The sequence below is a fragment of the Onychostruthus taczanowskii genome, unplaced genomic scaffold, assembly GCF_017590055.1.
Source record: "Onychostruthus taczanowskii isolate IOZ18803 unplaced genomic scaffold, ASM1759005v1 scaffold2, whole genome shotgun sequence".
In the NCBI taxonomy this organism is placed as follows: Eukaryota; Metazoa; Chordata; class Aves; order Passeriformes; family Passeridae; genus Onychostruthus; species Onychostruthus taczanowskii.
The window spans coordinates 12,886,146-12,912,859 of NW_024499239.1; the positions used below are offsets into that span (position 1 = coordinate 12,886,146).

The window sequence follows — 26,714 nt, forward strand, 5'->3', positions numbered from 1 at the left end:
CATTGGCAACTGCATTTTGATAAATTAAACTGGGAGCTGCTGTAAATCAGTTGCTGTAAAAGTTGCTAAGCCCATTTGGTGGCTCACCTTAACATTTTGATTTTCTCTGTCCTGCTCTTTCCATTCGGTTGTACCTGCACGCTGTTCCGGCTGTGCTCTGGGTCTTGCATGACCTGGTACAGACCAGGATACTTCATCTTTGTTCTCAGGTTTTCCATTAGTGCTCTGTCCAGAGGTCACCAAAATTAATAGGTCTTTTTCCCAGTGACATTAGTGGACTTTGTAGCAAAAGGTGATTTGTCACACACTTGGCAGCATTTCCCCTAATGCACCTACAGAACCAGGAGTGTGTAGAGATTGACAGAGACTGGCGTAGTCTACAGCAATGAGGAGTTCTGGGAGTGAACAGACAACTTTATGGTCTTTTTTTTTGTCTCTGTTGTTCTCAGTGAGCTTCAGCAAATCATTTCACTTTTCTCCATTTCACTGTCTACAAAGTGTGGGTGATAGGTGTATTTTGTAAAGCACAAGATTTAGAGCTATAACATGCTCTGCTGTGCTGCTCTGAAGCACAGTGACGGCAGTAGAATAATTTTGTTTGGCTTCAGACAGGGCCGTATTTAAGTCAATTGTTGCAGTTAGTTTAAAATATCTGGCTTCCATCTGCTTAGAGATGAATGCTACCTTCCAGCAATCGTAACTTACACTTGCTGTTCTCTCTTAGAGCTACCACAAATTAGAGATTCAAGTAGACTTCTGTCATGGGTGTATCTTGCTACTTCTCAATTACTGTACCTTACCCATATAAATAAACATGAATCCTGCTGAGGAGGTAGAAAATTTGATTTAGTTTAAAACAAACAAATATTTGGTAAGTACCTAATCAAGAGAAAAGGAAAAAGGAAAGAAAAGAAACTTAAAAGCTCCAGATATGCTGCATCATACTGCATTAAAAATTCTAGACAATTCAAAACCAAGGTTGAGTTTATTTTCTTTCTAAAGTGATCATTTTGATTATAACTAACTTAATTAATGGAATTATTCATTAATAGACATAAATAAATCAAAACTAAAAATAAATATCAGTAAAGAGACCATGGCAAAAAATCTAAAATCCAGTCATCTGTGTGAGTTCTGCAGGAAATGTAGATTAATTCATATTAACTGCATTATCCAAAGTCTGCCAGCACTTTTACTTTAAAAGTCTGTATTGAATTGTGCTTGTTTATATCCTGTGAAAACATATAAGGAGTAGGAGACAGCAGGGAAAGAGGATCTCCAATCTCATTAATTCAGTGACAAAATTTGTATAATTTCTAGCATTCTCTGCTCTTTTTCTTATGCTTTTTGGTTTATGGGTCTCTTTTTTGTTACTCTTTTCAATCTTGAGGGACTCAACTCATTTATTGTTCAGCCACAACAATGTCCTCGCTTTCTTTCCTTGAGCTCTTTCTACAGTCCCATAAATTTAGATTTCTTTGCTCTCTGTATTGGGGAATTTTTTATTTTCTTTCTAGCCCATTCTCGTGCTGCCAGATCTGATTTATGGCCACATACTTGCAGATACTCTTAGAAGAGTGGCCCAAAGATTGGGCAGTACTAATGCCTCAGTTATTTCACAGGGCAGGTGACTTTCTTCATGAGAAGCACTGCTCTGAGATCTGAAGAGTTAGTTGTAGAAAGGATGCACAGTAATGAAGGAGCAGAAGTTGTGACAGAGACAAAAGTCATTACTTATTGTGGAAGCAGTATCTAGAATTAATCTCTGTGGGACAACAGGCATGGGAAACCTAGAAAAAAAGAAATGAGGGGGGAAAAATTTAACATCTTTTAATCTGTCAAAACCATATGTGAAGGAATGCCCTCTGATTGTGCAGACAGCTTGTGTTTTGGCAGATGTGAAGACATACTGACAGAATGCTGAGGAGGTTTGTTTTAGAAGCCTGTGGTCATGCTGTGTGGCACAAGCATGTTTGAATACTGCCCCTTCAGTCTTGCACACACCACCTTCACTGTAGAATATTCAGAGCTAAAAGCCTGGGATAGTGTTTTGCTGTATAGATTCCTGAATTCCTGTCTAGACTTATAACTGTATACAAGTGGTTTGACTTCAAAAGGTACTGTGATATTCTTCTCGTCTTCTTTTTCTTCTTTCCCCCTCTCCAGTTACTGGAGATTCAGTGCCTTTTTTGTGGATTGAGTTCTTAATTTTGAGCAGGCTTGCCTGAAAAATAACAGGGTGAGGCTACAAGGTACTTAGAGAGTTAAAAAAAATATTTTTGCCAGTCATTCATTCATTCACTGATTTATACTTTTGATTGTGATTCCTTTCCTAACTGACCAAATGTTAGCATAGTTTAGTTTGATCTTGTTTTGTTTTATTTCACTGGGTCACGGGTTGTTTTTTTTTTTTAATGGATACTCACTGATTATAAGAATGGTCTGCCACCAAGACTTGCTTAACCGTGTAAGCCAGAGCATAGTGAAGACACATGGACTATGACATGAGGAGGACTGCAGGACGGCAGAGTCTACTTAGTGTTTGTAGAAATTGGGATCCAGTCCCCAGCCAGGGCAGACCACAGTGACTTGCTGAGAGGCCTGAAGACCCCTCTTTTCTTCTGAAACACTCCAGGAAATTTCTGAGTTGTGTGGCATTTTTACTCCAGCAGTTCATTAGATCATGTAGCAAATACTTTTCGAAGCATGGCACCATAAATAGTTAGCACATTCCAGTTCTGGAGTCACTAGTTGGTGGTTCCTCATTGATATGGTGCACCAGAGCTGGAGGTTAAGCTGTCTGGTGAGCTTAACCTTGGTGTTGTGGCTCTCTGCTACTCTGCCACTCTGGCCATGATAATGACTTACAGTCAATCCTTCATGCAGCTCATTTACTGTGTGCACTGGCTACTGCCAAGAGGTATAACAAAACCAGGTTATACTCAAGTAGAAAATTACAATTAACATTACTACTTTTCATTCCTAAATGCTGGCAGCCTTTATGAGACAAGTATCAAGAGTCCCAGTCCCAGAGAGCTTACAGACATAAAAAGATAAATGTGCTGTGAGGCCACTGTATCAGAAAGAAACACATGCTTTCAAAGAAAATAAATTGCTCTAAAACAGGAAGGCAGGAGAAAGGTGGTTTCATAAATGAGTGCCTGCCTTCTCAAAAGTCTAAAATCACAGTTAGCCTATAATAGAATGCATTTCCACTTATGGAAGATTCAATGTATGTTGTATATTTAGTTTGGATTTTTTGTTGTTGCTCATCTTGATGGCCTAGATCCCAGATACTCTAATTTTGCTGTATATGTTTCTACCTAAATTTTAAGTTTTACTGGTCCATCATTATTGTTCTGGCAGTCACCATGGAGTGTATCTGAACTGTTCTGAACAAGATAATAGCCTTGTTTGGTTTTTTTTCTCCAGTTTTTCTGGTTTTTACTTTTTCCATTCATACTCACGTACTTACAGGCCATACTAATTTTTCTGTACTCAATCTAAAGAATTTTTTTCTCATTATTATTATATCAGAAGCTTAACCTTTAATGGCTTATTTCTACCCACATTTCTGTTTTTGCAACTCTGCCCAACCAATCCCATTACATTTTCAAAATGGTATTTGGCCTTCAGGTCTAAGGATAAAAGTCTTCATGGTTTAAGTCTCTACTGGCAGAGAAGTCATTTGGCATGGGAGACACATGACACAGACATGGAGTGTGTACCCAGCCAGACACCTGGGCTGGAGTGAGCAGCAGAGCCTTTACAAGCCCATAACAGAACCCAGCTTTAAAATGCTCCTGGATTTCTTCTCTCAGCTTCACATAAAGCATTACCTGGCTCTTGGAGAACTAGGTAGGCACCACAGACATACAGGCAAAAAGTGGTAGGAAAAATGGGAATAGCAGCACCACAGGCAGGCAAAGATAACAACTGTTGGGGGAAGAAGCAAAAAAACCCAAGGGAAAACTAATAAATCTAATGGTCTGTGTGTAGTGTAATAATTATGGAATAAATACTTAGGAATAAGGAAGCACAAAGACAATAAAGTTTTGGAGGAATGCTTTGCAAGACAAAAAGATCCTTACCATCAGTCAATATTTAGAGGATGAGTGGTCCCTTTATTGACCCTTAGATGTGTAAGGTGTATCCCAGTCTTGTTTCCTCATATTTAGTTATTCTAATGCTTTAGGATTTTCATTTGAGACTTAAAATACTGCTTGTTAGTTCAAGATTTTCTGCCATATCTTCCTATTCAAATGTTTTTGCTGTGATGAAGAACGAGCAAGATCATGAAAGAAGACAGACATGTTAGGCCTGAGGGAGTTGGCTGGATTATTCTCTTTTTTTAAACCTAGCAGAGCAAGGATGCACACTTAACACTTATGATGCCAAATAAATCGTGTGCACTTTAGGGAGGGAAATATGAACAAGTAGCTTCTGGTGTTTCCTGCAGGTTCCCTCTGCCCATATGAAGTTGAGGAAAAAAGTTTTTCTTTGCCCTTCTCTAGGTTTCCTAGTCATCTATCATATCCTCTAACAACTGCAGTAAACATTTTACTTAATATGCCCATGTAGATTTGCATATGTAACTTACTATCAAAAAAGATCCTTAACATTTAGAGGTGTGTTGCAATCTTCTTAGGCTTCTATAGCTCTTATTATTAATGGGAATAAAAGGAAGGCATCTCTGTGAATATTAATATTCACAGTTACTTTAAATAATCCAAAATTAATCAAGGCAAAGACAATGCTCTGTGAATCCTGTGTTCTGGGGTATCTTATTCCATCATGGCATTCTGCTTAAAAAAATACTTGAACCCATCTCCTCATGTGTGCACACTGGAGGACATATGGTGCATTTCAGCTTTAAATTTGAATTTCCTTAATTTTGCAGGTTTAACTTATTCCCTTAACAGTACTTTAACAGGCTTTTTTTTTTAATTGTTCAGTTTTGTTTTATTACAGTTGTCTTAAAGGGATATTAGAGATATAAAGGTTATTAGAGGGATAGACGAAGGGAAAATTGCACAGGCATGCAGACAGACTTACGGAAGAGTGTGCAATAGATATTTCCATCTCACTGTAATATAACAATCTCCATGTCAGTGAGTGAAACATTATGTTTTTTTCAGTTGAGATGTATTATCTCAGCTAAAGTATATTAGGCAGTCTGCTGTGTTATGTTCTGCTCCATCTGGTCAGCCATTTAGGTTCAATAGCAAGTATCAATGGAATTGTTTCTTATCAAGTGTTTCAGTGCGGTTAAATCCTTGATTTGGTAAAACAGTCTGAAAAAGTAATTACTGTGCATATGCAGATTTTCCTGGTTTTGAAGTTTATGGCACCCAACCATAGTGAAAGTAAGCAGAATTAGAATGGGGAAATGGAAGAAATGCAGATATCTGTAGCTTGCACTCTACAGTCCCTGGTTCACAGAAGCCCAGCCCAAACTCCTCTGTTGGAAGGTCAGGCCTGTGGACTGGAACACAGTGGAGACAGAGATAAAAAGGAGCAGCTGTCTGGAAAGTACCCTTGTGCCCTAGATGTATGGCTATCCATGAGCACAAGTCCTTCTTTTAGCCACGCTAGCTTCTCCAAACTGCACTGCTGTGGCAGAGAACAAGGGCAGCTTTTGGACCCTGTGTTTTGGGAGGTGTAACATTTAAAAGTGGATGTGTCTGTCCCAGCATGGTTACAGAGGACTATCAAGGCACTCACCTTGGTTCCTTACATAATCAAAAGAGGCAGTAGTTTCAAGTATCTAAATGAGATCTTTACCAGATCCCTCTGATTAAGGAGAGACTTGGGTAGATCAACCAAGGACTCCATTGGGCTGACCAGGGACCTGTAAGGGACACAGGTAATTCTTGTGCCACTCCTTAGTGGGTAGGCCTTTAGGGTAGAAATGTTTGATTCTTGAATCTCTCTTTTCTGCAGTTTTAAACTTTCATTTCTCAGGAGCTTAGATTAACTGGATCTTAGCCCCTGAGATTTGTGAGGCCAGGAAAAGAGTCAGTGAAAATAGTTTACTGAATGTGCTAGTAAGAAGGAGTTTCTGTTCGGAGACAAATATTTTAGTGATGGCTTCCTGCTGCAGGAATTGTTTATTTATTTTGCATTAAATAGTTCCTGAGAGCAAAGTGCTCTCCTGGGAACAGGAAGACAAGATTTCCAGCACCCCAACTAAGAATTCTGATGGTCTCAAATGAATACTCAAACAAGTAAAGAAGCTACATCAATATAATTTCTGGTTTTACCTGTGTTTTGGTCTGATCTCAATTGTATTGTCCGTGGTCCAAGAGTGGCTGGTGCTTTACGCCTCTGTAGGGACTCATGGAAAAGATACATTTCATGCTATATCTGAATTGTAACACTATAAACTACCTGTCTCTTCAGGCTAGAATGTTTCTGAGCAGGAATGCAAGTCTATATTTAGGTCCCTAGTGCCTTTTGCGTTGCACAGTTGAGGTGCCATTAGCCTTTAGGCACCTCCAGGTTACGATAGTCATGAATTCTCAGCAGTCAGTGTAGCTCCTTTGGCATTCGGCACCTAAATTCTGCACAAGTCTCAGGTGCCAAAGTTGATGGTTTAAACTGACATTGCTGCACTGACTGACAGATTTATGCCAGCTGAGAATGTGGTGGTGGTTGGATTTATGGGACTGCTGTGTGGGTGTGTAAGGGATGAGCAGTAGGGCCAGTAGTGCCAGGCCAGAGGCAATTTGAGACAGGAAGGTTGAGCACCCAAGCCATGTATAGCTGGTGCTTCTTTGCCCTGGTTACCTTAAGGTCAGTGTTTTAGAGATCTCCTTTTCCCATTTTCTTTTCTTGCAGCTCACTAAATGGCTCTGCCCTCAGAAAAGTGTTTATCCTAAAATTCATGAAGTGACTCTTAAAGGGTTTTCTAGTCCTTCCCTCATTTGGCTGAGCACTTGCACTAAGGAAGGAATGATATGACCACAGCTTGATTGTTATAAAAGTATCTGATGCTTTCTTCCAAGTGTTGAAAGAACATGCAGAAGAGACCCTAGCCTAGGGACTTCAGTCAGGTGGTTTTTATTCTGAAGAAACCAAAAGGCAGTGGTGACTGTGGGATATATTTTACTTCCTGTCATTCCCCCTGCAATATTTATTTTAATAAAAGGCATATTTTGGACCCAGTCCTGGTTTCTGCTGCCATAGAGTTAATTTTCGTCTTAGTAGCTACAGTAGGTACAGCACAGTATTTTGATTTAGTGTTAATGTTGATAAGACATTGATGTTTTAATTATTGTTAAGTAGTGCTTACTCTGAATGAAGGACTTTCCAGTTTCCCATGCCCTGCCAGGGAGCAGGTGCACCAGATGCTTGCGGGGAGTATGGCCAGGACAGCTGACCTGAGGTGGCCAAAGGGATATTCCATACCATATGGCATCATGCCCAGTATATAAACCAGAGGGAGTTGGCTGGAGAGGCAGACCACTGCTTGTGGACTGCTTGGGTGTTGGTCAGCAGGTGCTGCACTTGGTTCTTTTGGATTGTGTTCCTCTCTCTCCCCTTTTCATTACAATTACTGTCATTATAATTATTACTGTTATTATATGTTTCTTTGTTTCTTTTATTTAGCTGATCAGAATACAGGTGTTTCACCTTTTTCTGGTTTTCCTCCCTATCCCACCAACGAGCAGGGAATGAGCTAGGGGCTGTGTAGTACTTAGTTTTGGTTGGGGTGACAGTCTTAAAAAGTTTTCTCTCTACTTAAAGGTATGGATTATGGGGAAAAAGGATTGCAGGATGAATCAGCTGTTGAGTCATATGAGTTTATAATGTTATGCTTGTGATACATTTTGTTATGTCTGTGCTATACTTATGCAATTATTTTGTTACTTTATGCTAGTCTGCAACTAAGACGAGTTTTGCTTGCTATTCTGTACATGGCAAGAGAAAGGGAGCTCCTAGTTTGGAGGAGTTTGCAGTCCTGGAGGGGAAGTGGTAGAAAGGGTGAGAGGGAAGAAGGTGCAGTAGGATACAAAGGGAAGCATCTGTCAGTGTACAAAACAGCAACCACAATCAGTGAACCCTTCCAGGAGCACACCTCCTGACAAATGTAGTGTCACTTAAATATCTTAGATGCTTTCCAGCAGAGAACTATTTCATGTATGTGCAAGATGCAGTAGGCCTTCCAGAAAAGAGTGTTTCTATAATTTTGCATCCTCTGCACATCCGTGTGTGTCTTTGCGTGCATGTATGTACAGATTCATCTTTATTACACATTTGTTAAAAGAACTCCTTCTGGTTGCTCTTTATCAACAGGAAGAACGTCGTGTGATTTATCTGGGTAAAATCAGACCTGACACAACCCGAACAGAACTGAGGGACCGGTTTGAAGTTTTTGGTGAAATTGAGGAGTGCACAGTAAATTTGCGGGATGATGGGTAGGAACTTTTGAGATTACTTCTTGTTTGAGAGCTGCCATATGTAAAAAATTATGGCAGTAAGATTACTGGTATGGGAGTTACCAGTATAAGTCCTGTGACAGATGACATGCTGAGTTCAAAACCTTACTTATTTTCTTTCATCCTTATTTATTAATCTTGCTAGTTGAAATTTCCTGTCCCAGAAATAAGTATTTAGCTGCATGACAGGACAATCATGCTGATAAATGGATGCAGTACTTCTGGCATTTCCACTGCTGGGTCTCCGGCAAGCTTTTGCTTTCAGGAAGGGGTTACACTAATGTGTGTTAACTCTTCTCAGCTTTTGTTCACAACTGTATTTTTCAATGGCAGAGACAGCTATGGTTTCATCACCTACCGCTATACTTGTGACGCCTTCGCTGCTCTTGAAAATGGATACACTTTACGCAGGTCAAATGAACCTGATTTTGAGCTGTACTTCTGTGGACGCAAGCAGTTTTGCAAGTCTAACTATGCAGACCTAGGTAGGTATTTTGCTCTATGTGAATTGAAGTACATAGCAGGAATCTTGTAACTCATGAGAATTTAGGGTTTGCTTCTTTTTTGTTTACTGCTGATACCATTTAAATGATTGGAGGGGTTTTGAAGAAAGTGTTTTTCACCTGCTGTAAGACGTTTAAAAGTCTAGCAATCTGAGCTGGTTTCTTTCAGATATTCCAAACTATGAATATTCTTTTAAAGCCTATTTGCATCATTATCAAAAATAAATGCCCAGTATTCAATAATACATTTCTAATTTGAAAAGATAGCACCATAGAAACCTCCCATATGCTTTACTATTTATTGCTGTAATTGTTTGATTCCAATACCTCACTTATGTATATGAGAGATAAACAGAGGACAGAGTAGAGGCCTCAACCCAAAAACTTCATTATGCTTCTTACTTTGCTATGAGTTCTATTGTAAATGGGCAGAATTTGCCAGGGGCACTCATTTAACACAATTCATAGTTGCTTAAGTTTGAAAGCTAGAAGAGCTTGTGGCCAAATCTGACCCTTAGTGTGGCAAAAGCCACTGATCTCAGCTGGTGATTCTAAAACCATGCATAAGCATCTATGTGTCTGAAGGTGTCTCCTTGCAGGGCCTTCCAGCCATGATGTCAGAGACTCCAACCTGTGGAAAGCTTAGCAATTCTCTTGGTGTTGGCAGTTCCAGTGATGTGGGGCTTTATGCACAGCAGTCTCCAGCCCCCAGTTTGCTATGATAACTCCAATCCCAAGTGTGCATGCTGGCTGTGACAGCTCACTTGGGTCTGTCTGAGTCTTGCCTGGACAAAAATGTGTGATTCTGTCCTATGCTCCGAGTCAGGTTGTGGTGCTTCTTCCCCTTGCAAGGCTTTTTGGCGAAGTTCAAAGTCTTCCAGCAGGAATACTGATGTTAAGTATATGCATAAAGAGACTGTGCAGACTACCAAAACAGCCTCTGTGATATTACAATATAGGATAAACTCACCTCTTATTTAATTACCTTTTAAAATGTAAAGTATTCATTAAATGTTAAACCTTTCTTAATATCTGTATAAATAGACTAAAGACATGGAAAATACTCTTTTCTGAATTACATAGCAAGGCACATTTTTGCTGTTGAATCTATATTAATCAGATATTGTGGATTTTTTTATGAATAAATGACCACAGTCATTAAAATCTCTCATAACCCTGTAACACAGTGCTAATGAAATCTTGTATGTGCTGCCCTCAGCTTTGTACAATGCAGGAAGTGAATACAGATATATTTTTCCTAACCAATTGATCTCTTTTCATAATGAATTATGAAGATTATATGCATTGTTCGCAATGAATATGCTATAATTCACTTCAGTGGCTAAACAGATAATGTAAAGCTAAGAAAAGGCAATTGACTGCTGAAGAGATACAAGGTTGATGTAGAAAATATAAAAGGTAGTAAGGCATTTGTTGAAATGTAGGCTGATAAAAACAGTAAAACCAGAGTAAAGTCTTGCCTTGATTTGACTTATCTTCAGCAATGGAGGCCAAGGTCATATCTGTATCTCAGAAAATCTGGGGTTTAAAGTAAGTTGTCTGAAGGGAACCCTCTTGAACATTATTCATCACTGGGAGTATTCCTTGTCAACTCTCTCCATTGTGAGAGGGATTCCCAGAGTATCTGTGAGCAGACTGTTTTCACTTTGTCCTGCTGACAGCTTGAGCTTCTGTACTTCAGACTGCATTCCCTGTATTTTGCAGAATATCTGATAGAGCAGCATAAGGAAATGGCAGGATGAACTTTAAAATTCATGAGCTGGTACCAGGACAGAGAGAATTAATCAGCTTTGGGTTGAGTACAGAAGAAAGAAAACACTTGAAAATAGTAGTCAGAAGTTTAACACCTCTCCTCTGTGAGAAGATGTTGTCTTAACAGAACTTGTAATGAACATTTAATGTGCAGTGTGTCTTATAGTGGTAGATGGGGAGTTCTGATTAATTCAACACAAGAAATGGCAAGAAAAGGGCACTCTCATAAAGGAGCTGTGACACAGCAACTGGTGAGAGTCAGTGTTAAGCAGGGTTGACTCCAAAAGGAAATTCATTGCTTGCAGCCATGTCAATAATTGTGCTGGAGTTCTGTGGCCACAGATGTACAATCACTCTTCTGTGCAGGGAACAGAATGATGTCCGTGCCTGAGCAACTGACTGGAACAGGTATCCCAGGCTGGAACAGGTATCCCAGGCTGCAGGAGCTGGGCTGCTCTTGCTGCTGTGGCTTATCACATGTGATGCAGAAAGCTGAGGAGCCCACCTGAGACTGCTCATGCAGCCATGCAGCGGCCCTGCCCAGAATTGCTCCCACTCTAAACAAGCAAACCCCAAAAGATAAACTGAAGCAAAACCAGAGATTCTGGCAGGTGTAAAGACTTCCACAAGGCCCCAAGGCAAGGTGGGCTCTGTCCTCTGTATGCTGCTCACAGACTGCCCTGGCTTTCTTCAGAACCTTTCTTAGGAAAATTAAGTCTTGGACACGTTACAGAACAACAATTACAAGACAAAGGTGGAGTTTTGGTTAAGGCATCTGTCAAGATTATCTGGACTACTTTGAGACCTATACACGAGTGTCTTGGTGCTCAAGTCCTTGAGGAAACTGTTTTGAGTTAACCTGCTCTAAAAGTATATGCAGTTAGTGGCTCTTACCCACTGCTGACGATGTGTACCACTTTTGTTAGGTGCTACTTCCTACCAGGAATGCCTAAAGCTTCTGTGATGGTCATTTCTATGCTTCTATCATCCCATAAAGTTGTGGTTGTAAGTGGAGTGTTTCTTCAGTGTCTTGTTTGTACCAATGTACAGAGAAAATAAGTACTTCTTGCTTCTTACTTAAACTTGCATCCTTTGGGTTTCAGATTCAAATTCAGATGATTTTGATCCTGCTTCTACTAAAAGCAAGTATGACTCCATGGATTTTGATAGTTTACTCAAAGAGGCACAGCGGAGCCTGCGTAGGTAACAAGCATGTCATCCTAGGAAAACAAAGGGATGGCGAATACCTCACGGACATCACGTCCTTCAATAACGGACAACTAAAAAGTCGTACTTAGGAATTTCTCCTACTTTACACTCTCTGTTCAAAACCATGGTTTACATGAACACAGCTGCTCGAGGAGTGGAGGGGCAGGATGCTGTCCAGTAAGCACACGCATGTCCATGGGTGTCAGCTGCGCTTTCGCGGGTGAGCGGTGGCGGGGGAGCCGGGCGTTCCTTGCGCGTTCAGTGCAAATCACGAGACATGGCAGCAGTTCCACAGAGATACACGTACAACGATGAACTGCAAAATCTGTACATATTGCATTTTAACAAAAAAAGAACAAAAACAAACAGAAAAAAACCCCAGTGTGAGAACTATGGCTGCTGATGTCTGGGGATCAGACACTGCATTTTTTTTTTGTAAAGAAGCTTCTTCTCACGATGATAATATGACAATCCAGAAGAAACCACAGGTCCCAGAAGCCTGCAATCTGTCTTAGCTTTGTTTTAAGATTGTTCTTTTTTGGTTTGGTTTGTTTTTTGGGTTTTTGATTGGTTTTTTTTGTGGGGTTTTTTTTTGCAGAAAAGAAAATTAAAAGGCTCAAGCTTCCCTAACATTTTGAAGTTTCATCTTTTAATTCTGACACCCATGTAAATGTCTACAACATTGATCTTCCACAGCAAAATTTTCAAAGCCTTGTTAATGGTCAAATGTGCAGCTTGTTCAGCGATTTATTCTAATGAGCGGACGTGGTGTTACATTATTAATGAGAGTTGGATATAACTATCTGGGTGTGTGCACAGATAGTTTATTTGCTACATTCTCTAAAGTAGTTGAGTATTTACAAATGTTAAATGGAGTATTTTTATTTATGTACATACTGTATGACGATGTTCTTTTTTGTTACAGCTATGCACTGTAAATGCAGCCTTCTTTTCAAAAACTGCTGAATTTTTCTTAATCAAGAATACTCAAATGTAATTATATGAGGTGAAACAATTATTGTACACTAACATATGTAGAAAGCTGAACTTACGCTTATATATATTTGATTGTAAAAAAAAAAGAGAAAAGCGTGTGGGTGAGGGTGTGAGTGTGCATATGCGTGCATGTGTGTCTGAGTGCAAAAATGCATTATACACATTCATCCCTTCTTTGGTGAGCTTATATAAGAATTTTGTCAAGAATTATCCTAGCCCAAAAGATATTAACCCCCTTCTGCAGTATTTTTCCACATTTTTCTCATTGCTTGATTTTCTTTTGCAGTTTTATACACTGAATTTGTTAGGGGAGTGAAATTTTCTCATCTAAATTTTTCTAGAAAATATCATAATTTTATGTAAAGTCTCTCAAATGGGTAATCATTAAGAAATGTTTTTATTTTATGTATCAACAGTAGTTTTGGAAGTAGAGGTCAAAAATCTTTTTAAAATGCTATTTTGTTTTAATTTTTGTGATTTTAGTTTGATAAAAATATGCTGAGGTACTAAGTACAGTATGATTTTTACAGTAATTCTGTGTCTAAACACTGTTCTTGAAGCCAGTAATCTTTTCATTGGCAGAGTTTAATGATGGTATTTATCTATATTTTTTACAGTTATGCATCCTGTATAAATACCAATCCTTCATTCCTTTGTTTACTAAAGAGACATATTTATCAGTTATAATTATCCTATTTATTATAAATTATGAGATGACTAAAAGAATAAAAAGGCCAGTGGAAATTTTATACCTAGGATGCATGATGGTTGTCAGTTTGGAGTAAGCAAGTGCTTTGTTTGGAAATTCTGCTTTTGCAGAAGCAGTGGGTTGGTTTTGGGTTTTTTCCTCTTTTTTTTACTATGCACTAGCATGGCCTCAAATGTGCCCATGACATTGTTGCTGATGACATTGCTTCTGTTAAATTAAATAGAAATTTCAGGAAAGAAAAAAACCACAAGAGTATAAACTACTGCTATTCTGAGCATCAGAATTTCATCTGAACTCGGAGTCTCTACTGAATCAGCAAAGTTTGGAATTTGCTTGTGAATGTATAGATTTCTTATTCTATTACTCTTTGGCATTCATGACTCTTCTTAAAGGTATGGCACACCTAACTATTTAATCTACCTTCCCACTCCAAATCTTAGAAAACTGATTCTACCCCCATACCAGTGCAGTTGATTTTGATGGCTGCATTCATTTTATCACCAGCATATTGTGTTCTGAGAGATTCCACTGTCTGTCCTGTCGGATGCTTGCTTGATTTTTTGGCTTCTTATTTCTCAGTAGATAGATAGCAATAAAACAAAAAGAAAAGACAAGAACTCTTCTGGAGGTTCTGTGTTACAAATGTAACATCCTTTACTCTGCATAATTCTTGTTGTTGCTCTGTAGGTTAAAAATGCAGGTATTTTAACTTTGTGTGAATGCCAAACTAAAAGTTTACAATTTTTCTTTCTGGATTTTGAGTATCTTCTGTTGTAAAAAAAAATATTAAAAGCAATAAATTATTTTTAAGAAATCAATATTTAGTATATCATATTATGTGTTCAAGGACCAGATGCATTACCTATTTTGCCTTTACATTTCTGTCATTAAATTTTAAAATGTTCTCTTTTGCCCTAGACTGCTGACATTAAGAAATTGGTGTGGGGCTTGTGTGGGGGCATTATTTATTTTTCACCAAGCAGGCATAATGAAGTGAGTAATTTTTTTTTTTTTTTTCACTGGCCTGGCAAACATTTTCATCTTGAAGATGGCTTTCCTCTGTGGATTTACAAATTAAATGTGAAATTAATAGAGCTAAGATTGCTGAATAAAGCTATTTGGATCTTTCATAGACACTGTAGTAGGAAATCCATCAAAATATAAACTCAGTGTTTACTTTTCTTTTTTTCTTTCCCAAGAACATTTCAAATTAGCACATGTGCCACATTGTCACCAGAGGCAAATTGCAGTATAGCTCTGTGTGTCTTTTATAAGAAGACTGTACTGTTGCTTTCATGCTGTGGTAAGTACCACATCCACAATACAGGTAACAGAACTGGTACTTAGGAACTGTGGTCTCTCCTAGAGCTGTAACTGAGGAATTCCTGCAGAATGGAAAATTATCTAAATACTAATCCAAACACGGGGAGTCTAGAGTTGAAGAAAAATACCAGTGCTAAGCTACTCTGAAAATCAGTTGGGCTGCCATCACCATGAGCAGCACTGAGAGGAAAATTTGTGCCTCTGGGGTAATAATACTTGGGTCAGTTGAAAAAAAAAAAAACCAAGAAACACAACCACACCTCCTTCTCATCCCTTTAGATGTATGCTTACAGTAGGTAATGATTATGTGTCCTTCTTAATGGCTGTAATGAGAACTTCAATCACTATAGTATAAGATCTGATCTATAAATCAACTAGAATAGCCATGTAATATAATGTGATGATTCTAAATTTGTACCTATGTGACAGACATTTTCAATAATGTGAACCAGTGACCTGATGGAGCTACTGTAAGATTTGTACAGTAGGTGAACACGTGAAGTTGTAGGTTGGACTATGCTGAACAGGGGAAGTGAGATAGTAGTTAAGCCCAAGCTGGGCTATTTTCCACCTGCCGATTCTACATGTACTTTTGTGGTTTAATTCATTGTATGAAAATTCCTGTGATTTTTTTCTTTTTTTTTTAATGTGCAGTACACATCAGCCTCACTGAGAAAATAAAGGGAAACGAATGTTTCAAATTCCTTTCTGTTTCTCATTCTTATTACAGGTTTTTTCCCCCTGCAATTGGTTGTGTAGTGGGTTTTCTGTTATTCTTTCTAGTGGTTGTAACTTATTTCACATTATTGGCCAGAACATGCCTGCATTACTGTACTTTGTACAGGGCACAGCATCACCAGTTTTGATATATTTAATGGTAGAAAGTGGCACCTTTCTGCCATGAGTACCCAAGTCTGTTGAAGACCCGTGCCATAAATCATGTAAGAAAACTTTCAAAACATTCTCAGTGGAGTTTAAGAGTTGTGGTTTGAGTTAGAAGGGGGTGGGGAATGTAAGGACTTTTCTATCTGGCCATGCTGGATCCCAGTGCAGGTTGTAGGGACTGAGAAGTGCAAAATGGTTGGCATCTTCCATCCTGAGATGATAAACACCTGTTCTGGGAGTAAGCCTGTCATGAGAGTTCTTCGCCAGCCCCTGTCTCAGCAGACAGATCAGGAGAACCAGACAGGTAGGTGGCAGGACAGGTGTGGCTTTCCTGACTCCTTTGGGGACGATACAGTGTGCAGCCTGTGGGCTTGCACAGCAGCATTGCCACGGGCACGCAACAGGTAGGCCTGGGGATGGCAGAGGGTATTCACACCCCTCTCCTTTGCATGCACAGAAACAGGGGAAGAATGACTTTTGTTTGGTTTGCCAGGGTTCATTCACAGGTAGCCATTTTTTGGCTGCAGGCCTGTTCTGCTGTGACAGCAGCCTTCTCTGGGGGCTCACAGCACGGCACCGTGTGGCTGAGTCTTCTGGATGTCACCTCGGCAGGGACCCAGCTGCTGGACAGCCTGGCTGTGCTTTTCAAGGAGAGGACTACTGAATTCACTTGAAAAAATTGCTTTTCTCAAAACAACCAGCCTCCACTTCATCTCTCTTCCTAACATTGCAGTTTAATTTATGCTCTGTAACTTGCAAAAATGTTTAGCTTTTGCATTTTTACCATTTACTAATCCAAACTGTTCTGCTTGGCTCTCGCAAGGGTGGTAGAGTGAAGTTCCTCACTCTGCGGGTTTGCATTGTTGACTCTCTGATCAAATTAATGCTCAAAACGTAGTAGGCCAAATCATTCCTGATCTATTTCAGCAGTCTTGCTGCTGTTCCTCAAGGAATGAATTTAGCCCAGTATTTCTCCAGTTACTAGGCTTTCTAATTTCATTTGTTTATTCATTTCGTATTTTTGCATAGCACTTTTGATGCTTGCCAAAAAAAGCGCTCCACATTAGATTTCCAGGAAACTATTGCCTCCCATCTCCTCATTTTTACATTACTAAGGTTGATTGCATAAAATCAAGGCTTTCCATTGCCTCTTATCCTGGGTCACCATTTTTCCCCATGTTGAATATTGCAATCTGAGCACCTGAAATCAGATTCAGGCACCTCAATGAGTGGCCTGATTTTCAGAAATGCTGAGCATCTCGCAGCTCCCATCGACTTCAATTAGACCTGCTGTCTCTCAGCACTTTTAAAAATCAAGCCACATATATAGAGCCCCAATTCAGCACAGCGTTTACATTTGTGCTTAAGTCTGTCCTGATTCAGCAAAGCACTTAAGCACGAGTGTTTTTAGATCCATTGAAGTCAAGTGCTCGGCTGCTTTGAATAAAAATAGACTCCTGGACTGGGGCCTGAGATTCCAAATACAGAAACCAACACCTAATTTTAGGCTCCATTTGGAAAACTGCCTCTCCTACCACCTTTAACCTTTAATGCTTACAGAAAACACAAAAACGACCATCAGGTCTTAAGGGGAAGAGAGAGAGGTTTAGGGGAGAGAAGTGGAAGCGATTGACAGAATTATTCTTTGAGGAAAATATTTTGAAAACTTTAAATTCAACTCTTGCAAGATGCCTTGATTCATCGCTATTATTTCACGTTGCACTTCCAGGATCTCTTTGAAGATTAATGTGCAGTTATTCTATTGTCCTTCACCATTAATTAATAAATTGCTATATTAAACTTTAACCAATGCCAGCTTCTCCTGCTTTTCTGCAAATCACATTCTCACCATTGATATTCAATGTTCACAAGCAAACTAATCTATAAATCAATTTTCTCTACTTTATCAAACAGCAGAAAGTAATAAAGAAGGTCACAAATAGTACAGTAGTTCCTTGGAGGTTTGTAACATCATAATTTAAAGCTCAGAAAGATTGAATCAAAAGTTGAATTAATCCCTAAGGGAAAAGATTCTATATAGATTCTATTGATAGATATAGGGCAGCCTGTCTTCATTGGGAACTGGTATATTTGTTAATACTTCAGGGCAAAGGAGACTAGTCTTCTCAGCAAAGAAGAAAATGAAATCCTCCATGAGAGGAAGTGAGTATGTCCTCTGCTTCCCATTGCTGTGCTCCCCTTACACAGCTCTGCTGGGAAAAAGAGAAAGCCAACTCATCCTTTGCTACGTGATGTGCTCTGCTGAACGGCTGGTGCCTGTGCAATGCAATTATGGAAACCAGCTGGAATGCATGTATAAATCTTAAATGTTGCACTTGATTGGTGTTCATTCCTCAAATTATGCTCTTATTGTCAAACAACTTCAACCCAAAATCTTAGTAGCCTATGAACCCCAAGCACAGTGAAAGGTTGTTTTCTTCAGTGACAAATTTTGGTGAAGTTACACATACTTATTCTGCAGCTGGAAACGTATTCCTCAAAACATGTTTAGATTCTGAGATTCCTTTGAATTATTACAGCTTCCTTTCAACAGTCTTCTGGAATAATAGTTTTGCAAAGGCATTTCTGATTCTCTATTATAAAAAAGTCTATAATCTTAATGATGTGACTGGACCTGGTGAATTAAGCTCTTCCTAATTCAAATGGAATTAATTGGGAGATAAATACTCTCATATAAAGGGAAATATTTTTTGTAAAAAATTACTAATGGCTCAGTTGAAAAAATTATACTCACAGGTTTGGTAAACAGTGAGATCTGAGATGAAATCTACCTTTGGTAGGTATGCATGGTGAAGTACAGGATGATAGAAGGACTTTTGCTTTCATACTGACTTTTCTTCTGCTATTTGTTAGTAGAGAGGAACTGAGCTGCCCTGAGAAAAAGCAACAGAAGAAAAACCAGGTACTATTCCAGCCTCTCCAAAATCAGTGATTAAACTCTAACCCTCATCAGCCTTTTGCATTAACCCTGGCTTGTGTAAACAGTGGGCAGTGATCAAAGGCAAATAATCTCATGTGCCTTATTTGCGTCATGATAGATTGTCTGCCAGGTGTAATGTAAATGAAAGCCAAAGCTAAGTATGAAGTAAAACATGTCCTAAGGAGCAGAATATGCAAATTTCTCTTATGACTTTTCATCAAATAAAATATTTGCTGCAGTTTATTTATTACAGACAATCTGTGTTTCATTCTCTACTAAATTAGTACTTGATAAAGTAATAACATTATTACAGCCATAAAGTTACTGCACTATACCTTCAAGAGATCTTCTCATCCTCAGATTATTGACTTTGGCATTGTGAAAAGCACACATTGGTGTCTTATACTAATTCTTCCCTACTGCATTTGCAGCTCAGGCCTACGCTTGTTTATGCAATATGTTTGCAGTTAATTTATTAAAAAAAAAAATCAGCCCCACACTTGAAAACTAACAGAGTGCTTTCTTGTTTTAACCATTTACTGGAACAACACCACAGCTAACTAGTTTTCTGTTGCATGAATAATTTATTGTCATAGCTCAGCATGCCCTGGGTTATACACTCCTGCCAGCAAGTGTGGAGTGGTGAGTGCTGTTGCTGAATAATGATTAATTACTCACCCTTCTGAAGGAGCCCTGCTTTGTAAACTGGTCACACAGCATGTTACGTGGATTGTGTCTGCTATACAAAAGGTTACTTGCAATCACATAATGAGACATAATGATGCACATCACAACAATTCTTTGGTACAAATCTGCACACAATGGAATTTAGACAGAAACCCATTTATTTACATACCTTGTGTGCCAGAGGGTACAAAACGTCACTGCAAGGCTGAAGTGCTGCCATTGCTTTTCTGCAGTGCTGACATTTTGGATGAAAATAGTCTGGTGGCTTCTTCAGGAACCTCCAGCCTCAACTTCAGAGTTGTCTTGTGACAACCTGCTGGCAAACTCTGGGAGGAACTTGGCTCCCATTGTGTGTGGACTATAGGAGTGGAATTGTTTGCTGACACCTGTCCAACCTCTTCATGGGAAGCTGGGATACAGTTCCTCCGTGCAAGGTGAGGAGTTCACTTGCTGTATGGAGTGAATATCCCTGCCTGTGTTTGTACCTGTCTGACTTAGGAAGGGTGCACAGGGAATCAAAGTTTTGCCATGTATTTTACTTCGTGTGGTCTAAGGAAGAAGAGCTTTCAGAAGTGCTGTTCTAAAACCTAAAGCTGCAGCTCTTCTGAATCCTAGGGGGAAAAAGATCTAGTTTTTCTCAGCTCCTGCTATCTGGAAAACAAGAAGTGCTTGGCCACAGCTGTCCCAAGGTTCTTGGGGCCACAGCTGGCAGCACCATTGGCAGAACAGTGACATCTAGTCCTTCCTGGTCTCTGCCAGAGTCCTTTGACTGTCCAGGCAGGATCTCTACTATTTTTGTCCGTGTGATACTAAGGCCCTGCTGATCAAGCTCATCAACCAAGCTGTGGAAATTTGAGGTGCTAGAGGGTTAGGGTGACCTGGGGTTGGGTAGGCAAAAAAGGCCTTTTCTTGCTCTGGAGTGGATGGGAAGTCCTGGGTTTGCATCTTTGTGCCATAAAAACATGGCAAAGCTGGCTGCAGCAACCCATGACATTTTTCTTTTCAGGGAGCACAAGGCAACCATGAGGCACTTGTGGGTTTCCAGGGGCCTGGTGGAGTGTGCCAGTACCCTGGCAGGAGGGTGGCCATACAACCATGGTAGACACCATGGAATGGCTGTTCTACGCCCAGTCAACAGCTGGAATAATTCTGTGGCTAAAAAATATTATTTTTCTTCCACAAGTAGTTCCTTGAGAGGTAGATCATGTGCAGGCTCATTTACTGCAGCACTATGTGGTATTCCTGTGTGGATCCTCTGATCTGTAATAATCTGAGGTGGCTCTGTAGCAGCCATAATGGAGTGTGTTGCTGCCTCTACCTCTTCTCTTGATTTCCTGAAATAAAATGTGTTGTGCTAGATTGGTCTATGCTGAAGTCTTCTACCCTGCTACCAAGCTTTTCTTTAAGTGGGTTGACATGGTCAGACAATACTGGAGAATGGGGGCCAGGAGGAAACAACACAGGCAGGAAGCAGAAGCACCTGAGTCTCCATCCTCTCAGGAAATGGAATAAACCTCCACTATGATGGCTCAATAGTATTGGTATTATTTCCTAGCCCCCAGATATTGTTAGACAAATGCAGTGTCAGTAGTTTCAGATTTGGACCTTTGCATATTTGTAACTGGGCAACTGTAGAGAGATTTATGTGTAAACATTAAAGAGAGTAGATAGAGAATGGACATCAAGCATCAAGCATGAAGTCTCACAGCTCTGAAACTGCATGGAGAGCCATGTCAGACATGTATCACAATCCCACCGGCTCTTGCTTCTGTTACTAAGCTGTTGACATTGTACAGAAGCTGATATATAATTGAAGAAATTGCATACTCATTTAAAAATGGAAAAGGCATAGCAGTAAAAAGTGCTCAGTAGTGAGAGTCCTAGAATGCCTCTTCCTAGCAGAAGCAGCTTTGCAGGTAGCATTTATGCTTTTACTCCAAGTCTCATGGCACTGGTCTTGCTACACAATGTTGGGTCTGATGAGATTGGATGAGGTTAAGCTGCCTCGAATAGCTGCTGACTGGCAGTTTATTCCCTCACTTGCTCAACAATGCCAGACTCACTATATGTCTGGGAGGCAAAGAATACAGTTGGACTAGACAAATGGAATAGCAACCAACAACAAAGTGAATCCTGTGCTGTCCTATACATTTTTTATTCACATTGCACATAAATCTCATACAAGCTCATGGGAGAACTTTAGCATCCCTTTAAACTCCCATTTATTCCCCATCCTTCTCATTCTTTGCACTATTAAGAAAAAGATTTATTTTCTGAAAACTACTCTTAATCATTGTGCAAATAGCAATGGAACATTTATACACAAAGTAATAAATAGATGATTTACATCTTAATACGAGACTGGAGATTCTTCTGGCTTATTTGCATTTATCTTATCTAACACAGATGCTATTCTTATTCTCTAATAGTAATGTTAATTAAGGGATTTCATTATTTGTATTTAGATTTAGGGTTGGGTTTTTTCTCTGCCACACTGTGCGTGGGACAGCTCTACAAGACAGGCAATTAGTATGTTCAGCACTCCAAAATGCTTATGATAGAGGGAAAAAAAGCTGAGTGTAACTGGTCAAGGCAATAATCTGAAGCTCTTTGAAAGATGCAGAGTAATGGAGAGCATGGAAATGCATCTGTTATTGTGCTGGATAGTGGAGCAGCTAGAGGAATCAGTCATAGCTTTTGATGATAATGAGGGACATAGTGAAGCAGGAGTATGGTCAGTGCCAGAGTTTATGTCCTTTGCCACAGAAAGGTAATACTGCCAATCCAAGCACCTCTGAATGTGAGAAAGTGTATTGTCAAGTCCTGTTAAAGTGGCTCTTCTCAGAGTAGCAGAAGATGTTTTCTCTCTCTCTCCTGGTTATATCTGTCTCTATTATATTATACTGCCAAGGGCAGTATCTGGTCCTTGAAACTATTTATTTCTTGTGTGCAGAGGGAAACATTGAGCAATATTTTCATTTTTCCATTTTGCTCACACAGGTTCAGGTAATGCCAAGGAAAATATTCCTTTGGTCAAACTGAAAGTCTTATGGATTTTTGGTTCCTTTACAAGGGCTGTAAGACTTGTTTAACATTTAATCTTTTAAGGTGTGTTTAATCTTCAGAAACCTTCTGTCATGCCTGCTCTTCAGCCAACATATGCCCATGCCTGCATACATACCAGATAAGCAGGATTATGTATATGCACATATACATATCATTACCCTGATATATAAAATGTATATACGCATGTAGACCCCCTCATCTGGGGTTTGTCACCTACAAGCAATAAAACATAGACTGCATGGACTGCAATAATAGTTTTCTCTCCAAACAAGGACATAGGCTACATCCTTATGTTGCAGAAGAATTGTCCTGCAGGCCAGCAAGAAGTTCTGATTTCACTTGTGCTCTGGCTGAGAGTATTGCCAAACTACTTCCTTATTAAATAAAGTTACCCTTTCTGACTGGATAACTATCACGAGTGGAGTCAAAGGGAATGCTTTGGGCTCTGTGGTCATGGCTGCTCACTGTGTCCTCACCATTGTTCATAAACTGCTAGGAAGTACACAGTGCTGGCTTAACTCGTGGTAATTTGAGATTTCTAATCATTTGTCTCAAACCAGTTGTCTATAGCTTTGCAGTTACAGTAACTGAATTCAGGGCTGTCTGAAAAAGAAATAATTGTTCCTTGAGATATTATTTAGAAACAGATTTGTGTGCTCTTTGGACTATTAGTAATGGGGAGACTGAGACCCTCCGAGTTTAACCCAAAGAGCCCATGACCAGCTAGAAGATGGAAAGAAGCAGTGCCTGGTTTTCGCTCACACTGAACTAGCATCCACTGAAATTACTCTGCAAATATCCTTAGTCCCCAAGACTGTAGAGTCCAAAGCACTTCTACACCATCTTGGCTTCTTCTGAGGAATGGAAACTGGCCGGGGGGGTCCAACTAGTCCCAGGCTTGGCATGATGCTGGTACAATCAGGGACTACTTCAACATGAAGGAAATTGTCATTTCCTTAAATCTAGGATGATGTATCAGCCAGTCCAAGATCTGTGAACTGGTAAGAGGTACTTTTAGCTAACAAACTGCTATGAACCCCTTTCTCCATTCATACAGGGCCATATCTGACAACTGAAAATGGGGTTGATTTTTTTACCCCATTTTCATATGTTCACTTTGTGATTAAATTTATAGCTGGCTGCAGTATTTTAAATGCCATTTCCAGTCCCTGGTCTTAAACCAGTACATGGTTTCCTTCAACCCATTCAGTTAAAAGTGATGACATTTTAGGACTTTATTTCAGCTCCTGTATTTAATAATGTATTTATTTGTTTGATTGTTTGTTTTCAATAGTGTCCCTAAACTGAAATGTAGCAACATTGGGTGGGTTCTCAGTACAGCCTTCTGAGGTCACCTTAAGTCATTACAGCTTTGGAGAAAATGGTGGGAGAATGTTGGGTCATGCAGGAGTGCCCAGGACAACTGCAGTAACACTCTAAAGTCTAAATTTTGCACTGTGCTGCATACAGGCTCTGCACTGAAAATTCCCTGTCTATTTTTGGGTGTTAGTACCATGGCCCTTCAGGAGTAAGTAGCATATGTCATTTTTGTTGATGTCTGACTTTGCATTTACAATATGTGACACTATACTATTTATTTAATAAGCTGTATCTACTTCCATTTATGAAATCTTTTTATTCAGATCTGTAAAGGGAGATAATTGCTCAGTTCTACTGATTGCCTATTATTAAGGAAAAAAGTATTTAAAGATTTGAAGATACCCCTGCTGCACTCTTCAATGGCTTTACAATTTCTTCCTTGTGTTTTTATCACTTCAGCATTGCACTAGCTTTCCTTCAGCTTTTGATGAAATCACCTCCTTGATGAAATCACTGAAAAAACAGGCTCTGGGAAAGTGCTTTATCTGAGATCCCAAAGACAAGTTTGTTCCAAAGATGTTCATGCTTTGCAGTCTACATATTTAAACCTCTCTGGTGATGCTACAAAATCTTTGCAAATGCTCATATTGTTTTCAAGGCTTTGGGTTGCTTTACTAAAGAGATGTTCCTTTGTTAATTAAGTGCTCTTTGAGGATAAAATGTTCATCAGAAGTCTTCAGAGTTAAAATATAATCATTTTCATCATATTACTTTGAAAAAACATAATTTATATAATTTTTTTAAAACATAATTTCTTAGGGCATATGTAACAAAGGACTTTTCCTGCCTCCTCATTGAACCTCGTAGCAATTATGCACTGGGGCAAAGCGTGGTCTCCAGCCAGCCCATTTGGCTGGATATCTGAAATTAAAAACCTCTTCTGGATTTATTTATGGCATCCTTTTGTAGTTATACATTGTTTTACTTTCCCTCTCTTTGTACTTTCCTAATTATGCAGTGCTCCCTTCCAATAATATCTGGGTAAATTGCAGATATATAAATGGAGGCAATTAACAAAGTAAACAAAAATAAAACTAGTAGTGTCTAGTGGCACATCCTAACAGTAGGTACACATATATACACACACACACAGAGGTATATATGAACACATGCATATGTGTGATTATATGTGCGTGTATCTGTACATTGAAAATATTCCCAGCTAGAATAAGGGGAACAAATTCTGGAAGGAGCTGCTCAATACCTTTCACAGGAACAACCCCAGATGACCCTTGAGGATGGCCTGATAAATATGAATTGCGACTGGCATTATGCAGTTGGAGAATCAAGGCTACTGTGCCAAAAAATGAATCCATTTAGTCATAAACACTATAGCTGAGTTGATGCAGAGTTTATCTAAAAAAGCCCAGCAGGTTTGGTGTAAAATGAAAGGCAGAGTTTTAATTTGGATGGCAATTGTTTTTCAATAACGCTAATTTGTACTAAACATCCTGACTTACATAAGAAAACAAAGGCCAAATATTAGGCCAAGGAGCACAATCAAAACTTGGGTTCAGCTATGGGAGAAAGTAGGCTGCTGGAACATAAATTCACTAAAGCAATTTTTTTTTTAGCGTTTGCCAACTTTCAGTCCCTAAGAATTTTCCAGTGGAGGTGTGGGCACCTCTGTAACTAAATGTAACCCACTACATGTTTGCTTATTATCCTTAATTATCCCCCAGAGTTATGGCCATAGTAACTTGAGAGGCTCCTGGACCACAGGCTGAGAAAACCTGCAGTGCTCTCTCTGCTCATTTCTTCCTCACTTTCTCCTTGCCTTTTGTTTGGAGTATGACATCTGTCTTCATCTTTGGGGTCATAAGAGTTTCTTATTCATCAGTTATTTGCCTAGATTTATCTACAGGCACTTCGTTGCTCTCATCTAATGCTCCTCTTTTGACCCATCTCATAAAGCAGCCCCTGATGGAATAGGTGGGGTTATTTCTCTTGAAGAATGGACAGATTTTTCAGTCTGGTCCAATTTAGGTCACTGCTCCTGGGTTAGTTGGCTTCTGGATTCACTTTGTGCCTTGAGCTGGGAACTGAACAGATACCACTGGTCAATAAAAGTTTTCAGTGTGAGCTTGTGCATTTGGGTATATCTGTGTTGACAGTTATGCAGCGTCTCCCCAAGAAGAAGAAGAAGAAGAAGAAGAAGAAGAAGAAGAAGAAGAAGAAGAAGAAGAAGAAGAAGAAGAAAAAGAAGAAGAAGAAGAAGCTCCCACCATTGCTGGTGAACCCACAGGCCCATCTCTGCTCCTCCCCAGCCCTGCAGCTCCAGTAACCAAAGCCTACTTCTCTCAGTCTCATGATCAAAACCATCACCTAAAGGCAGCCCACCAACAGATTCCTTGAAGCTGTGTCTTACCACAGAAGAAAAATTTTTAAAAAAGGAGAATTTCATTTTTTAAAAAAAGCTTTTTTCCTTGAGAGTCATCTCAACTTTTTCTTTAATGAATGAAAAGATAAATAATCTTTAAAACAATATCCAAAATTATGTTACTGATATTTCAGTTAAATTCATCAGATGTAGATGCAACCTACAGCTAATACCTATTCACAATAAAGTTTCTTAATTAATTTTCTTGAATTAAGAAAATGTAATACCTGTATATTGAATTTATCAGTCTTGGTAGTGAATTAAGTACACATACTATATAATCCTCATTTTCCAGGCTTATTTAGTAGAAATTTGAGTTTGTCCTACATCGTTTATTATACCACATCTTTACAACATTACATTTTTGTCATCTATTAACATATTATCTGAAAGCCCAGAGTATACCTAACTTTTGATTATG

At 39.3% G+C, this 26,714-nt stretch overlaps 2 protein-coding genes across 4 annotated transcripts in view; both read left to right on the top strand.

Annotated features, from left to right (window-relative positions):
• Positions 1 to 15,296, top strand: part of PPARGC1A (PPARG coactivator 1 alpha) — a 363,744-nt gene extending 348,448 nt beyond the window's left edge. For all 3 annotated transcript variants that reach the window (XM_041402537.1, XM_041402538.1, XM_041402539.1), the window contains 3 exons: positions 8,299 to 8,420; positions 8,775 to 8,926; positions 11,821 to 15,296. In XM_041402537.1, coding sequence (XP_041258471.1) covers positions 8,299 to 8,420; positions 8,775 to 8,926; positions 11,821 to 11,924 — 378 coding nt within the window. In that variant the 3' untranslated portion in view covers positions 11,925 to 15,296. The remainder of the gene's footprint in view (positions 1 to 8,298; positions 8,421 to 8,774; positions 8,927 to 11,820) is intronic.
• Positions 15,297 to 16,077: 781 nt separating this feature from the next.
• Positions 16,078 to 26,432, top strand: LOC121335135 (sperm protamine P1-like). Its single transcript, XM_041402971.1, has 3 exons — positions 16,078 to 16,243; positions 18,714 to 18,762; positions 26,028 to 26,432. The coding sequence occupies exons 1-3, from the start codon at positions 16,089 to 16,091 to the stop codon at positions 26,148 to 26,150; spliced, it is 327 nt and encodes a 108-aa protein (XP_041258905.1). The 5' UTR covers positions 16,078 to 16,088; the 3' UTR covers positions 26,151 to 26,432.
• The last annotated feature ends 282 nt before the right edge of the window (positions 26,433 to 26,714 follow it).